Genomic DNA, 16,471 nt, shown 5'->3' on the forward strand with positions numbered 1-16,471 from the left:
GACATGTAATGGACTGCAGCTTTAATCGGCTAAGAGCCTGATTCTATGCAGGGTTACTTGAAAGTAAGTCTATCGTCAACGGGTGCTTTTACTCACAGATAAGTGTGCACAGGTGCAGCCTTAGAAGTCCTTTTCCAGTTTCCAATCAATCCCACTTACTTAAATATAGTATTTTATTTTTATTTTATGAACTTCCAGCCCATTCTTTGTTGAATTTAATCACAGAGCAGGGTACGGTATAACAAACACAAAGCATAAAACATAATAAAACCACATTTATGTAGATAAAACAAATACAATCTTCAAACAGCAATACATTAGCAAGGGCAGGGCCCATTTCCAACAATAATGATAATTTAGCCAAAGGCCCAGGTGAATAAATATGTTGAAAACTCACTAGGGTTGGCGCCAGTTCCTTTCATAAGCCCTATTCTGCATCCCTAAGGCCATTTAAAACAACTCTTCTTGCCAGTTGTCTCCTTCTCCACTCCCCTTGACCCAGAGTCCAGGATAAACCAACTGGTACATTATATTGCCTGTGCCCATTTGACTTCCACCTTTATTTTCTAGGAAATGTAGCCCTAATTCTGTAATACACTGAAACTCCAGGAAAAGATGACAACGCTAACTCAATTCCTCACGTTCCAACTAGGGTTGCCAGGTTCAGGTCTTCTGTATCTTTAAAAGTTGTACAGGGGGAAGGGAGAATTCCACCTTGTGGTTTTTCCCATTACAGTGTTGCAAGAACACCTTCACTTAGCTGACTTTCTCTTCTCCTAAAGATATAGGATCAGTCTCAGGCCCTGAGCCTGGCAACCCTAGTTCCAACTGTGGCTGGCTCCAGGTGTGAGGGGGCCTGTGAGAACCATCATCCAGCACTCACAAATCCTGGCCCAGCCCACACACCACACTGCCCCTCCCAAGTGGACTTGCCACCATAGTGAAAAGCAGCAGATGTGCTATGATGTACAGCAGGCACTTGTGATCCACCGGCCATTTTGATATTCACAGAATGCCCCAAAGCAGCATCGCCCCAGGGCACTATGGGAGCAGGAAAAATGGCAGCTTCCTACTCGCTGACTCAGTAAGTAGTAGCAGCAGGCAGAAAAGCCCAACTCAATTGCTGGTGTGCCTCTCTCAGCACACTGGACCCATAGCATCTGCCCAACTGTAACAAGTGGTGCCGCCAGCCCTGGTATCATTAAACAAAATAAGAAAATATATCAGGGGGCCTCAACCTTTTGTGACCTGGGAGGGCACATTTGGAAATGTAATAAATGGTGTGGATGCCACAAGATACCCAATTCACAGAAGAAAAACTTGTGGTGCACGGAAGCCCCTCCCCCCAAACAACTGGCAATACCTGCATGCTTCTCCATAACAAATATAACACAGCCTTGCAATGCAAAAAAAGGCAAAAAAAATCAGTTTTTAAAAAATAAAAATCTGGGATCGGCAGGGGACCTTGGATGGTGCCAAGGGAGTGCATCTGAGGGCAATGTGGGCCCACCAGCACCACTTTGGAGACCTCTGGACTAGTCTATTACTGTGCAATTTTACAAGCAAAAAACCCTTCACACCAACACTTTTTAAACTGACTATGGCAAGAGATGCGGGTGTGCCTAAATGCTCTGCATCCCTTTGGGACAGCCAAGGCATATTGCCCAGTGCAAGGATGAATGAGAGATGTTTGGAATAAGCACAGGAGAAATGCTAAGCCATACTGCAGCAGCAACAAGTAACGCCTCTCTCAAGGCGGATCCCTACAGTAACAGAAGAATGGGGAAAGCAGACGCAGCCTGGGTCACTCGCAGGTCTTTCCTCGCAAAAGGAAACTATGGTTTGTGTCCAAGTACGGCTCAGTGCTAGTGGAAAGCACTTGCTTGCGCAAGGCGGGGTGCTCCATTTCTGCTGATCTCCCTGACCTGCTGCAGCCCTCCATACCACGTTGCAGAGGGTTCTCCCACCCCAGTCCTTGGGAGCAGCTTTTGGGAAGGAGTGTGTGAGTGGCTGTGGGGGAAGGGGGAAGCAGCAAAAACTGGGGGTTGTATCCAGCTAAGTTATACGCAAAGATAACCCACTGCAATTCATAGACCCCGCTATTTCCATTGGGTTTACTTTGACTAATATTAGATACTAACAGGACTAACATACAACACTGCTGTCTAGGCTTGTATAACTGCTTTCCATTCGTGCAAAGCCGCTGTTGCATTTATTTTTATGAAATACAACAATAAAGCAAAAAGATGTATAATCCTCTCTCATCTCTCCGCTATACATCTTATTTCACACCTAGGCAAAATCAAATTATTTGGTTGTAAACCTACGTAACCTGAGAGGGTGGGCCTACTCTGCGCAGGTTGCAAAATGAAGTGGCGGAATCCTGAAGGGGTAGAATGGACAATACCATTTACGACTGTAAGCGGGGGGGGGGATAAACAATGGTCTGTCAAAACTAACAAAACAGAGAGCAAGCTGGGCTAGAAGCTTCCCCTCTCCCCATGTGCTAATTGGGGTTTTTTAATGCAGGGAATTTTTTTTTTTTAATTGCATCCTCCACTTACAGTCTGAAGCAGAACAGGCCACTTCAACCCCCTTGGGATTCTGCCACCTCATTCTGCTGCACAGTTAGACCAGGTCATCCTCCTATTATACAACCAAGTCTATAAATGCTTGCTAATTCTTTAAGCACAAGATCAAGGGCCCCCACTCTGTCATAAAGCTTGCTTCCCCACCGCCCCATCTTCTAGATTTAGTTCAGATTTTGTTGCATCAGTTTATCCATTATGAAAACATCCCATAGTTTATTAATCCAATCTGTCTCTTTCAACGGTCGGAGAGCCTTCCATTGTTGCACAATAAGCACCCTTGCAGCAGGCAGAATGGTTTGGATTAAATTTTTATGAGCAAACAGTATCATCACCATCAACAACTGGTTAGTGTTTTAACAAAAAAAATTGCAATTTCCACCATTTTCTGATGCACAGGAGCTCAAAATTGTGGTACAATAAGTCTAGACCACCAAGGGCGCTTATAAGTGCAGCTAGCAGCTTTTCAGGCTTTCCTCCTCCGTTATATACAAGTTTGACCCTTCCAGGTCACCACAACTTCAAAATAGCTTCCTTTTAAGATCAACACTTAAAGATCTCAAATGTGGGTTTGTCCACATGGCCATCAATATTTCATCAACAACAGGAAAAGGCAGACTTCATGCTTGCATGATCTACTTTTTTTAACCCTAACCCCCAAAATTCACCAATTGGAGCTTGGTGCAAAAAACATGCACTTAGAATTAAATAATCGGTTATCCCCAAAGGTATCTTCATTTCAGTAGTATATATACTGTGTGTGTGTGTGTGTCTGTCTGTCATATATATATATATGAACATAATTGTGATTAACCAGAGGTTAATATTGCCTATTATCATAGGGCTGCTCTTCAAAGGATCCCCTGCATTTTTCTCCAACCTTTCCATACATGCCTTCCTTCCCTGTTTTTACTGTGAGAAAAGTGTATGGGCCAGGCTGCAGTTAAGAACACCAAAAGAGCCCTTCATCTGGATCGGGGCAGCGACCCATCTAGTCCAGCATCCTGTCCTCACAGTGGCCAGCCAGATGCCTCAAAGGGAAGCCCACAAGCAGGACCGGAGCGCAAGAGCACTCTCCCCACTTACGATTCCCAGAAAATAGTATTTAGAAGCAAACTGCTTCCAATAGTGGAGGTAGAACACAGCCATTGTGGCTGGTAGCCATTGGTAGCTTTATCCTCTATGAATTAAGAGGATTAGAATGGACTTATCCTCTTTTAAAGTTGGTGGCCATTGCTACTTCTTCTGGGAGAGAATTCCACAGTTTAACTACATGTTGTGTGAAGAAGGGCTTTATTTTGTTTGTCCTGAATCTCTCAACATCCAGCAATGTTCAGTTGCTGAGTGCAGGAGATAAAGGAGCTCTGTACATGCTCAGTGACGCTATTATTATAGAAATTATTACATAACTGTTTCTTTAAGGAAGGGCAATGGCTAAAGATGGGACTAGGGCCGTGGCGTTAAATGGGCATGGCTAAAGGAGAAAGGGCTTATGCCACTGCATGTATCTGACTCAGAGTGACCTCTGGAGCACTTCAATCTCACAGTATCTATGAGTCGCCTTCACATATTACAGCAGAAACTAGCTAAATATCACACTGTCCTCATGCATTTGCTTCTCAGTAATGTACATGCCAGCTCTCAGTTAATCCTTCGCAAACATGGACTAGACAAGACAGATGAAAAGCTTTATAGCTGTTAGCCCAGGGAGGAAATGTCTTAGAGGCACCTATGAAACCATGCACAATCAAAGATGATCCCCTGAAAAACTGCTGAAAAGGGAACTTGCAGATTTTGCATGGCTGGGCATGATCTAAGCACTTAGCATCCTCTGTGCCATCAGAATGGATTCTGGGGAGTTCCTATCTGATCACAGGTCAACTGCTCAGGCGGAAGAACTGTCATAGCCCAAGCCTGTTTCTGCTGTTTATTATTTCAATTCCTTCCAGAAATGCCACTCCTTACATCCTAGAATTGTATTTGCCAGCACTACAGCCCCATCATGTGATATAAGTAAACCTCCAACCAACCACCCCCCGCCAAGTAGTTTTCCTGTGCTGTCATTTCTGGATGATGAATCCGTCCACATCAGATCAAGAGTGCATCACCAGCCCCCAAGTGCATCCCCTTACACACAGCCCTATTATTTTCCACCCGGCTTCTGTTACTCCAGCCTATGAAGTCATTCAATTTCACCCTTTGGTAATTTTCCAGTCCTCATCCCTGCCAACGCTTTTTAACCTTGGGTCATACATGAATTTTAAAACACTGCAAAAAAACCCCCACCAGTTTTAAAAATAAAGGGATGTGTGGGGGAGAGAATCCAAAAGTTGTCTAAAGACTGATCCAGGAGGTATGTGATCCTCTGCAGTTTAAGGGTTGGTGGGTGGGAGACAATGGCCTATGGGTCCATGATGCAGCAACCTTGCTGAAGCTATGTGAGTTGGTGCCAGGATCTGAGGCTGTCTGGAAACTGTATGTACTCAAGTAACCCCCCCCGAGTTCCACTGGAGGTGAGACAGAATACCATTATTTGTTTGTTTTCTTTAGTGGCATAGCTTTCTGCACAAGACACGGGGTGGTTTTCAGCAAAATAGATAAAAATGCGTAACATTCAAAAACAACAGCACAGTCCTTTAAAAACATTCAACCACATCACTGAATGACAATGAATAGAATTAATTTATTAATTCAAAGACCATCATCCAATGATTTGGGTACTTCTTCCTTGGTGTACCACCTCCCTGCCTTCAGCTTTAGGAGAAAAAGCCACTTGGATGTTAAATTCTGGGATTCGTTCCTACAAGAGGCAGTGGTAGCCACCAGCATGGCTTTAAAAGAGTATTAGACAAATTCATGGAGGATAAGGCTATCAGTGGCTATCAGCTATGATGGCTATGTTCTACTTCCATTGGTGGAGGAAGTCTGCTTCTGAATACCAGCCGCTGGAAACCACAGGAAGGAAGAGCACTATTGCACTCAGTTGTTGCTTGCGGGCTTCCCATAATGGGCGTCTTGGTCGGCCACCGTGAGAACAGGGTGCTGGATGCGATGGGACATTGGCTTGATCCAGCAGCCTCTTCTTATGCCAGATTGAGGCCCCCTTTGCATGGAAACTGCTGCAGCACACCATCATCTCACTTGGCTGCGAGGTGCATTTGTGGCAATGGCAGCCATACAGGATTGGCCCAATTGCATAGGTCTTTCCTGCACAGTTCTGCACAGTTCCTGCCTCAGTCCTGGCAAGGGAAAGATCCACACGCTAGGCCCCAGCCAGATGGATGGGTTACTCACGTGCCGCCTGCACCCACGTGTGATCACGCCACTGCAGCTGTGCATGAAGAGGCCGAAGCCGCAGAGCTTGGAAAAGTTACTTTTTTGAACTACAACTCCCATCAGCCCAATCCAGTGGCCATGCTGGCTGGGGCTGATGGGGGTTGTAGTTCAAAAAAGTAACTTTTCCAAGCTCTACCGAAGCGTTTCCATCTGACCCTCACTGGGTCAGCTGAGTTCTCCCAGCCCAGGTTCCTCTTCAATTGCATTTTCAGTTCCAGCTGCTTCTGTCCTCATCCTGGCTCCACTCCTCTCTATTTTGCATTTAATTAAACAGCGCTTTTTTTGCTCCAACTCCCCAGCTTAATTAACAACTTGCTCGTGCACCTCAGCCAAACCCACATCCAAGAGTTTCACCAGACCACAGTGCTTCTGTTGGCGCATCATTTTTCCTCCTTGCCAACTGTCTGATCAAAGGACGAGCTTCTTGAAGACGTCTTGAGACAGAGGCAGGGACGATGAAAAGTTAAACTGGACTCGCAGCTGAGCTTTACCTCTCACTGCATGCACTGGCTGGGGCTAATGGGAGTAGTCCAAAGCATCTGGAGGGCATCAGGTTGGAGAAGGCTGCTTTAGTGGATTAATTGCTAATAAAAGTCACCGACAGCAAGGAACTTTGCAGGCAGTTGTACAAGTTGTGAGCTCTACTAGAGAACCAGCAGCCAAAGAGCCTCTCCAACAGATCCTAAAGTGGAATAATATTACACAGCCCAGGAGAGGCAAAATTGCTCCTGTCTGTGTGGCTGACTGCAAAAGAACTTCCATATGGCCAGGAACCAGAGATCCACCTTGCATTCTTCCTTAGGAAGGAAAGACTGTAGCTCAGAGCATCAGCTTTGCTACACAGAAGGTCCCAGGTTCAATCTACGGGTAGAACGGGGAAGGATCTCGGCCTGAAATGCTGGAGAGCTGCTGCCACTCAGTGCTGACAGTATGGACCAATGGTCTGACTCAGGTAGTTTTTAATGTCCCTTTGGGACAGGCTGTAGCTCTCTGAGCTGCTTTGCAGGCAGAAAGTCCCAGGTTCAACCCTCACATATCCAGGCAGGGCTGGTAAGATCCCCTGCCTGAAAACCCTGAAGAGTTGCTGCCGGTCAGTGCAGGTAATATTGAGCTGGAAGGACCGTTAGTCTAACGGGATAAGACAGGGTTCTGCGTTCTACATTCAAGAGCCACTCAAGAATCTGCAACTGAAGCTTCCCCAGTTCTTCTCCCTCACCACTCCTCGGGCACCTCTAAGCCCTCTCCCCTCTCCCATTCCAGCAACCAAGTGATCCCGCAGAAAATGCTGCTGTGGCTCTGGCGATCTACACGCTTGTACAGCTGCTGCCATCTTTTTGCTTTCTAGTGCCAAAGGCTGAGTGCCTCTATGCGTGTGGAGAGGGCCTCTCTTCCTTCCAAGGAGGAAGGTGTTTGGTGTCATCTTGTTAGAGGTCCAAATGGCAAAAGTGCCCTGCCTGAGTATGCACAGAGTAGCTCCTTTTTGTCAAAGGAGTGCTTCCTTGTCTGCCTGGAGATTCTCCAGGCACTCTGTGCCCTCAACCTGCTTGCTAGCTTCACAAGATGATAGCAGGATTTCTTTAAAAGCATTTTCTAAACCGCTTAAAATCTCTAAGTGGTATACATAATAATATTACAGCAATAAAATAAACACAGTAAAATGGTGATATAAAAAGAGGAAATCAGAAATAACAGGTTCCGATCTTATAGGTCAGGGAAGCCTAAGCAAAAAGATGAATTGTCTTCACAAGACTTCTGAAGCAACTAATAGAGGATGCTTCACTCATGTCACTATGCTGAAAAGGGGAAAACTCAACACACACACCTTTCAGAAGATGCTAGAAATTGGCACATGAGCAGAAGAGCACAGGCTAGTACCCCCACCCACTTCCATGTGTTGAGTGTGGACAACTGACAATGGGAAGCCTACGCACATCAGCTTCCATGCAACCCGAAAACCCTTTTGTGCAAGGTTCCAGATCATGTGGAAATGCAGTGCATTGGGAGCAGGGCTTGCCAGCTCATTTCAACACGAGCACCAGCTTCTGAAACAGACCAGAGAACGCACTTTGCAAAATGCAGCAGTTGCTTCTGTGTATTCCTCTTGCTATGGGGTGGAGTTCCTCTTGGCAGAACACTGTGCATGCAGAACACCCAAAAGGTGCAGCCACACACACACCCATGTATCACTTGGGCACACAGCTGTGCCTTATGTTGCTTAGAGCACAACAATAGCAAGAATTGTTTTTTTCTGGTTTGATGCTGCCCCATCCTGGCAACTGACCAAAAGGATAGAATTCTGGTGGGGCCAGTACAATTCTGGCTGGGTGGAAACTCTAGGCACTTTCTCCTCCCCTCATGGGCTGTAAGGGAGTGGCAAGAGCAGGTCTCTCTTATGAAAAAGGCTGGGTAACCACACTGCACCAACCAGCCAGGTGACTCCGAATGGCCACCCTATCCACAGCCCTTCCTTTCATTCTCCCCAAAATCCCATACTGTTCCCATTCAAGGCCCAAAATGCATTTTAAGAAAAAAATACTTGACTATTTTGCATTGTAGCTTTCACATCTATTTCAGTCATATTTTCGAATTTATCACCACCACAACCACCAGGACTAGAAGCTTAGTTGTAATGTTTGGGGATGAAAGAAGCCCAATTTTTTAAAAAAATTAAGAATTAGATTTGTTATTTATGTAAAGCCACTGTATTACGATTTGTTGCATTTGTTTTTACTTTTACTGCTGTTTTAGATAATTTGAACTTGGGTTTTTAATAATAGTGTGTTTTAGTTGTTGTATACTATATGTTGCCCATGTACTGGTAACCTCCAGGCTGGATTACATGTAAATAAGTTTATTTCGGTTGAAGACCAGCCAGTAGGCTGGATTACTGTAATGCTCTCTATGTGGGGCTGTCCTTGAGGTTGGTCTGGAAGCTGCAGCTAGTGCAAAATTCGGTAGCGCGACTGCTCACTGGGGCAGGGTATCGCCAACATGTCACCCTGCTGATGAAAGAACTGCACTGGCTACCCATTAGGTACTGGGCTAAGTTCAAGCTCCTGGTTTTGGCTTACAAAGACTTATATAACTTGGGACCAGGATATCTGAAAGATCGTCTTACCCCTTATATACCCAGCAGAGCTTGGAAAAGTTACTTTTTTGAACTACAACTCCCATCAGCCTCAGCCAGCATGGCCACTGGATTGGGCTGGTGGGAGTTGTAGTTCAAAAAAGTAACTTTTCCAAGCTCCAGTCGATCACTGAACTCTGCAGGTGAGGCCCTCCTGCAGATACCACAGTTTATTTTCTGCTGTTTAGCTCTGCTCATAACTGGCCTTATTGTTTTAAACTCTGGATTCCATTTTGTACTTTTCAAAAGCAAGTTGTAACCCCTCCCAGACTTCTTAAGTTATATGGGCAGCACAGAAATGTAATTAACTAATTAAAATTTAAAAATAAAAACCAGCTCCCCTGAAGAGTTGCCTGCCCGTGCCTTCAACCCACTTTCTGACTCTGGCTTCCTGAGCTTTGCTCTGCCTCTCTGAATCTTCCCTGAATCTCACCAAGTCCATTTTGCCGGTTGGCCTCTCGCTTTTCTCCTGATCTGGCTGCAGCACCCACCATCCTGGCCTGGCCCAGAAACTGCCAAGGCAGTTAACTGAAGGAAAGGTTTGGAGAAGGTACAAGAATGCCAACAGACAAAGTACTAGGGCGTTGGCCTGTGGGCCAGAGACACCTCTGTCTCCGTCTCCTCTGAAACTAAGCTCTGGGCAGGGAAGAAAGAGAAATTTAGCTCCAAGGTCCACAGGGTGGGGGGAGAAAAAAACAAGTTATTAGCCCAAGGATGGTAGGTGTTTTGCATATCATTAACTTCACTAGCACACGCTTTTAATGAAAACAGAGCATGTGGCGTTGCACTTAATTCTGGAGTGATGGGTGGAGTGTCATATTGGTTCTTAAAGGGTTGCAAACATGAAAAGACGTAATTGGAGTCTTCAAAAAAAAATCTAGGTCCAAGTTTAGAAATCAAGAGATTTGAAAAGTGAAAATACACTTCAGAGTAATGTACTGGACTCTTTTCCATTACAGCTTCAGCATTATTCCAGTCACATTTTCAGACTAGTCACCATCACAATTACAAGGGCTAGGGGGTGAGAAAATACATTTAAAAACAAAACAAAACTAGGAAGTCATTATTTATTGAAAGATACTGATACATATTTAAAAGCACAGAAATACATACTGTATACATAACACCACAATTGAGAGCAAAAGCCTGCAACTTCACCCTGCCCACCTCAGGAAGATATTATCTATGGGTGTGGGGGGCTGGAAATCAAGTGCTAAAAGTTAGCAGAGCCGTGTGTTTTCTTATCAGACCATGGAAAGGTCTACTCCCAGCAAGAGGCCTTCACAGTAGCATGCTATTCATCATAGAAGCATCCCACATGTCCTCTTCTCCCAAGCATGCCACTTAGCATGCAATATTTTCACTCACATACACACATTCACTCACTCACCCACCAAGACCGCTCTCAGCAACAGCTGGTAAAAGAGGGCACTTCAGTCACTGTTGTGAGAGCCAGTGTGGTGTAGTGGTTAAGGTGTTGGACTATGACCTGGGAGACCAGGGTTCGAATCCCCACACAGCCATGAAGCTCACTGGGTGACTTTAGGCTAGTCACTGCCTCCCCTCTGAATACTGCTTACCATGAAAACCCTATTCATAGGGTCACCATAAGTCAGAATCAACTTGAAGGCAGTCCATCCAATCCAGTCACTGTTGTAATGACCAAAACAGTTGCTCTTGATCAGAGCTTGGAAGTAACTAGTTACAAGAAATGAATTACTTGTAATTTATTACTTTTTTGAGTAACGAGTGGGTAACTTCATTACCTTTTGCTGGTAATAGAATGAGTAGTAACTTCATTACTTTTGAGGAGTAATTGTAATGTTTCCAGCATTACTTTTGTGCATTACTTGGGGGGGAGCAGGGGAAGTCTTCTGCTCCTCTGATTTGTGGATGAAAATCATGTGCCTCAAACTGGGCTTCTGTGCAGCGTCGCTCTTCCCTCATGCTCTCTGGGTGGGTATGAGGCAATGAGGGAGGAGGTGGAGAGTGAGACGGCATGGAGAAAACAATTGTTTAAAAATTGACAGGAGTGGAAGGAGAAAAGAGCTGGAGGCAATATATATATACAAAAAATATGTGTGTTGGAGTATCATCATTGCTGGTGGTGGGGTGAGGGGATGTGATATTCTGTTATGCCATTCTGTTAATCTTACGGATAAAAAAATTATTCTACTACCCTCTGTGTGTGTGCTTATTTTTAATGTTGTTTTAGGCTATTTAGATGTGCAGCAGCCAAGGCCAGCACCTTGTAGGCATTTTTTAAGTAACTAAAATGTAATTGTAGCAATTACTTTTGAGTAAAAGTAAAGTAATCAGTTACTTTCAGAGCAATTGTAATTGTAACGGTAATTACTACTTTTTGGGGCCATGTAACTGTAACTGTAATTTATTACTTTTTAAAAGTAATCTTCCAAGCTCTGCTCTTGATCACGTTGGTTGTAACATTCCCATGACCTGAGAGCTAGAAACTTAGGCTGCATACACACCATACATTTAAAACGCACAGCTTCCCCCAAAGAACCAGTTTACCTCTCACAAAGCTACAGTTCCCAGCACTCAGTTCCCAGGATTCCTTGGGGGAAGCCATGTGCTTTAAATGTATGGTTTGTATGCAGCCTTAATGTTTATTTTAAATGAGACCTCACACTCCCCGGAACGTGCCTGGGTCTGCCTGCCTCTCGCACCTCCTTTTTATGCACACAACGACCATCTATCAAAATTTCATTTTCCACCCTGGCAAATGTGTTGGGCAAAAACAAAAGGGGGGCACTTTACTCACCCTTGTAGGGAACCGTTTTTCGGGGCACCAGGTTCCACCAGTTGCTATCTGAGGAGGCATCTGCACTCAGAACCACCGAGGCCAGAAAACACATGCTGAGGGCTGGCCTCACGGCCATGCTGACCAGGACACAAAGCTCCAAGCAGAGAAGGGCCAGGACAAGCGGTTGGCTGCCTTATGAGGAGGTTCCTGCTGCGATCACAATCCCTTGCTCTCGCTCAGTCGGGGGCCTGACAACAATGAAAGGAAGGAGGTTAGCGTGGCTAAGGTTACGGCTGCATCAATTATGAATGAAGAGAGTCAGAATCAGATGCTGGGAAAGGAAGGGGGAAGAGAAAGAGGATGCAAATGGAAACAAAAGAGGCATTGAAAGAGTTTCCACTCAGGTACCGGGATCAGCTCCGGCTTCAAGGGAAGGAGCACGTGGCCAAGGGCAGCGAGAATGATTCAGCCTGTGATTAACAGGGGCTGGAAATGTGAGACACCCCCACCCCGCACACATAAATACTCCGCCACCCCCTTGGTACGCTTGTCCAATTTCATAATCCTGCTTCCTGCATGTCTATATCAAGAGAAAGGTTTCCTGGACATCATGGGATGCCGACCCGGAAGGGAGAGTCATTTCAGTACACCCAGTGCATTTAAAGAAAAGAAAAAGCAACAGCTAATGTGCCCATTAAGGTTGCAATGTTGATAATGGTTTCCGATCAGAGGTGTGCCAAGACTCAGCTTGGAAGCTGGTTTCAGGATGGGGGATCTGGACTCAGAAAAGGCAGGCGACAAAACGCGTTTCATCGGCTACAGGCAGACAAGACCTTTTTTGTTCTAAAACAAAAGTGGGGGTTTGACCTGTGAAGGCTCATTCAAACAAGAAAGTCAAACGCAAGTGTGCAAGCTAGCCCACTGTGTTCCTCAGGCAGAAATTGAGCAACTGCTTTTTTCCAAGAGTTGGAAGTGGTTCGAGAGAGGTTCGCTTCCCAGGGTGACCAGGCCTTCCCTAGCCTGGTGCTCTCCAGAGGTTTCGGACTGCAGCTCTTATCATCCTCAGCAAGCATGGCTGTATGAAGTCTGGGCTGATGGGGGCTGCAGCCAAAAATATCTGGGGTGCATCAAGCAGAGGAAGGCTGGTCTGCACACAGCTGGGCTTTTTGAGCCCCATATCTTCTCTGCTCAGAGTTTAGAAACAGGCCATCCCCACCCCACCCACTTAGCTAAGCAAACGTGAGGTGAAAATACACACACCATAAGCCATGCTCTTTTTCCAAGTGCTCAGAGTGTTTCTTGAGGATTCAGGGGAGACATTTAATAAGGGGGGGGAAATCAGCTCTTCTTCCAATTCATTTACCCACAATTGATTTCCCAACAGATCCTGCTCCAAATCAATTCAATCCCCCTGCAATTACTGTCATTCATTACCCCTAAATCATCTCTAGATACAGTCACCTTAAATTATTATATCCCCCCCCATTAATATCCTACTCAGCAACACAGATCACCTGCTAATTCTGTTTCCCCTGAAACACTCCGGGCACTTGGGGAAAAGATGTGGGGCCTTCCTCCCTCCCCCTCCCTGGGGCCACCCCTAGCCATGCCCTGGCTTCTGCCTTCAACTCTCCGGCGAAAAGCTGTCTTTTGTCTCCCAGCCACAAATCTGCACAACGCAAGGCAGGGGCCAAATGGCCGGGGAGAGCAACTCTCTGTTGCAGAGACAAAGGGGATTCCCAGACTGGGCTACCCCCTCCCCCAAATACTGGTCCTAGTGAGTAGGACTGCAAGGACAGAACAACTTTTACTAGGCAGGCTGGTGAGATGCTGGGTAACAATCCTAAGTGACACAAAAGGTTCATTAGTCCACACGAGAACCCAAGAAAGCCACCCAAATGTGCTGTAGAACAGAGATGGGCAGACTTCAGGCTTATCTGATCCAGTAGTCCTCCAGGGTCAAGTTGGGGGTCACAGACCCCTTTCTTTTTTGGGTGCAGTGTCCCAGCCAGATGCCTATGTACAAGCCAATCAACATGAAAGGGGAATGTCTAAGCCGCTAAGAAGAGTTCTTGTCCTTTCATGCTGACTAGAGCCAGAGTGAAAGGAAGTGAGTCAGCCACTGAGAAGACTCTTCTCAGTAGCTAACACACAGCCTCCCCTTTCATGCTGACTGGCTCCTAGGGACGTCTGTTGTAGTGGGAGTGTGGAGTCGGAGATGACACAGAGAGCAAGGGTGCTGAGGGAAAGTTGAAAGGGGGCATGGCTGTGAGGGGGCATGGCATGACTGTCATGAAGGGACTCTGCACTTCTGAATTTGCCGCTACACTGCTGATTCCAATCTACTGTGTTTTTCTGTATATGAGAATCCCGCAATATATCAACCAGAGCCAGGTGCAAAAAACATACACGTAGGCCTGATTCTCGGGTCACATTGAGTCAAAGTGTAGTTTAGCAGGAAGACAGCTGCTTTGCGCTCCCCAAGCTTTTTAGTTTGGCACACCATGGTAGCTAAGCTAAGGTTTGCATGTCATCCAAACACTAGATAGTAGTTAGGTCCCTCGCTCCCACCCTTAACCATGACCGGTAAATCATAAGACAAACCTAGGCTACAGATTCTGATTGAGGAAGAGATCTCGATCAAGATTCCAATTTTGGATGATACACTAAATCAAACCTTGGCTTAGCTGCCACGCTGTGCTGAGCTGAAAAGCCCTCGGAGAACGAAGTTGCAGTGATCTCCTCCTCAAGAGCCAGCGTGTTGCATGGTTTGGCATGAGAAGAAGACCTTAGGATGAAAGAACAGGGAGCCTCTGATCACATCACATTCTGAGCCAAGAGATTGGTTTTCAGAACCAGAACTGAACTAAGCTCACACACTGCTTTCATGCAAAAGTCCATTCCAGGTTAGCTTTCCCCATTGCAACATCCTAATTTAGGTGAAAGAAATTTGCTTTGTTGTTGTTGTCATTGTTAGACAATTGGGAGTCATAAATCCTTGCTCATCAACTGCAAATCACCCAGACAACTGCCAGTAGATCCAGATCTACCTTCTGCCCATCCCTGCTATAGAGAAGGCTGCTTTAATCTTGAAAGGAATGGCGCACTGCTCTTTTTCTTCCCAAGGGTATATTCCATAAAGAACCAGTTCTGGAAGCAAGTGACGAGGAACTTGTTCACTCAAATTATGCCAGTCTTGTTCAGCACCTTTGGATGGTTTTTCTCTGAGGGTTTTTCCTGTGTTTAGCAGCCCTAACAAAGATTATATAAGTGTAGCAAGGAAGCATTAGCAGAATAAATAATCCAGCCAAGACAAGCACACTCACACAGAGAGGCAGAACATCTTCACGGTCACTAGCCAATCTGACCTGGGGGAACCATTAGCTGGCATTGTTTTAAAAACAACAATAATAACAAATTATTATAGAAGTTTGTTGTTGCTTATTTATTTATTCATTTATTGTTTGATTTATATCCCGCCCTTCCTCCCAACCGGAGCCCTGTTGCTGAGAAACAGATAAAGTAATTTGTTTTTATACCTTAGCATAGGAATCAAAACTGTTATATTATTATTACTACATTTCTATCTCACCTTTCCTCCAAGTAACTCAAGCTGACATACTCCTCTCTCCTCATTACATCCTCACAACAACCCTGCAAGATAGCTTAGCCTGAGAAATGGCAACTGGCTCAAGGCCACCCAGTGAGCTTCATGGCTGAGTGAGGATCTGAACCTGGGTCTTCTAGGTCCTAGTCCAATACTTTAACCACTTCATCACACTGGCTCTCAGTTGAAAGCTGAAACATTTTTGTAGTTGTTCCAATAAGCACTTTAAAAAGCGCTCGGCCACATTATTTGGCCAAATCGACAAAATCCTTTTCGATCCACCACATGCTCAACCCTGGGGGCGGGGGAGTTCTGGCTTCAACATAGCAATCAGATTCTGAACAAAACCCAGCTACCCTAACACAATTTTTAGAGATGCAACCTGTCTCTTGCTGTGGAAGCCCAGAATACCTGACTGATTTGCACAGGTAGCACCAGTTCAAGATTTTGTTTTGATTTTCAAGCTTCTGTTCTTGTCAAAACATGCCTTCTCTTTTTCCTCAAGGTCAATCTCTCCTAAGAAGAGCATTGTGCAACTTCTACCCACATGAAGGGACGCAATTCACAACTAAGCACAGTAGAGCCAGCTCCGTTGCCAGATATTCATTGGCACAGGATCCATTTCAGGATCTGGCTATATGCTTTTGGTTGTTGTGCTACTATAGCTAAAGTTCCTGGAGGAGAACTTGCACATGAAAAAAAATTGGGTAAGCTTCAGATGCATACAAAGCATGGAGATTGTTCGTGCACAAGTTCAGCTTTGGACATTACAACAAAGGCAGTGCAATAACTGGAAGCACAATGCATTTTCCCTCCTTGTTGGCTTTTGGCAATGCAACGGGGAAGGGCTGTAGCTCAGTGGTAGAGCGTCTGCTTCGCATGCTGAAGGGTCCCAGCTTCAATCGCTGGCATCGCCAGGCAGAGTTGAGAAAGGCTTCCTGTCTGAAATCCTGGAGTGCCGCTGCCAGTCAGCATAGACAACACTAAGCTAGATGCACCAATGGACAGACTCAGTACCAGGCAGCTTCCTAAGTTGTTCTGAGCCTTCT

General features: G+C 45.5%; 1 protein-coding gene across 1 annotated transcript in view; it reads right to left on the minus strand.

The window, feature by feature from the left end:
* SEMA4C (semaphorin 4C) overlaps positions 1 to 16,471 on the minus strand; it is an 81,489-nt gene that overhangs the window by 44,976 nt on the left and 20,042 nt on the right. The window contains exon 2 of the mRNA XM_061592788.1: positions 11,834 to 12,063. Coding sequence (XP_061448772.1) covers positions 11,834 to 11,951 — 118 coding nt within the window. The 5' untranslated portion in view covers positions 11,952 to 12,063. The remainder of the gene's footprint in view (positions 1 to 11,833; positions 12,064 to 16,471) is intronic.

The sequence above is a fragment of the Rhineura floridana genome, chromosome 12, assembly GCF_030035675.1.
Source record: "Rhineura floridana isolate rRhiFlo1 chromosome 12, rRhiFlo1.hap2, whole genome shotgun sequence".
Classification (NCBI taxonomy): Eukaryota; Metazoa; Chordata; class Lepidosauria; order Squamata; family Rhineuridae; genus Rhineura; species Rhineura floridana.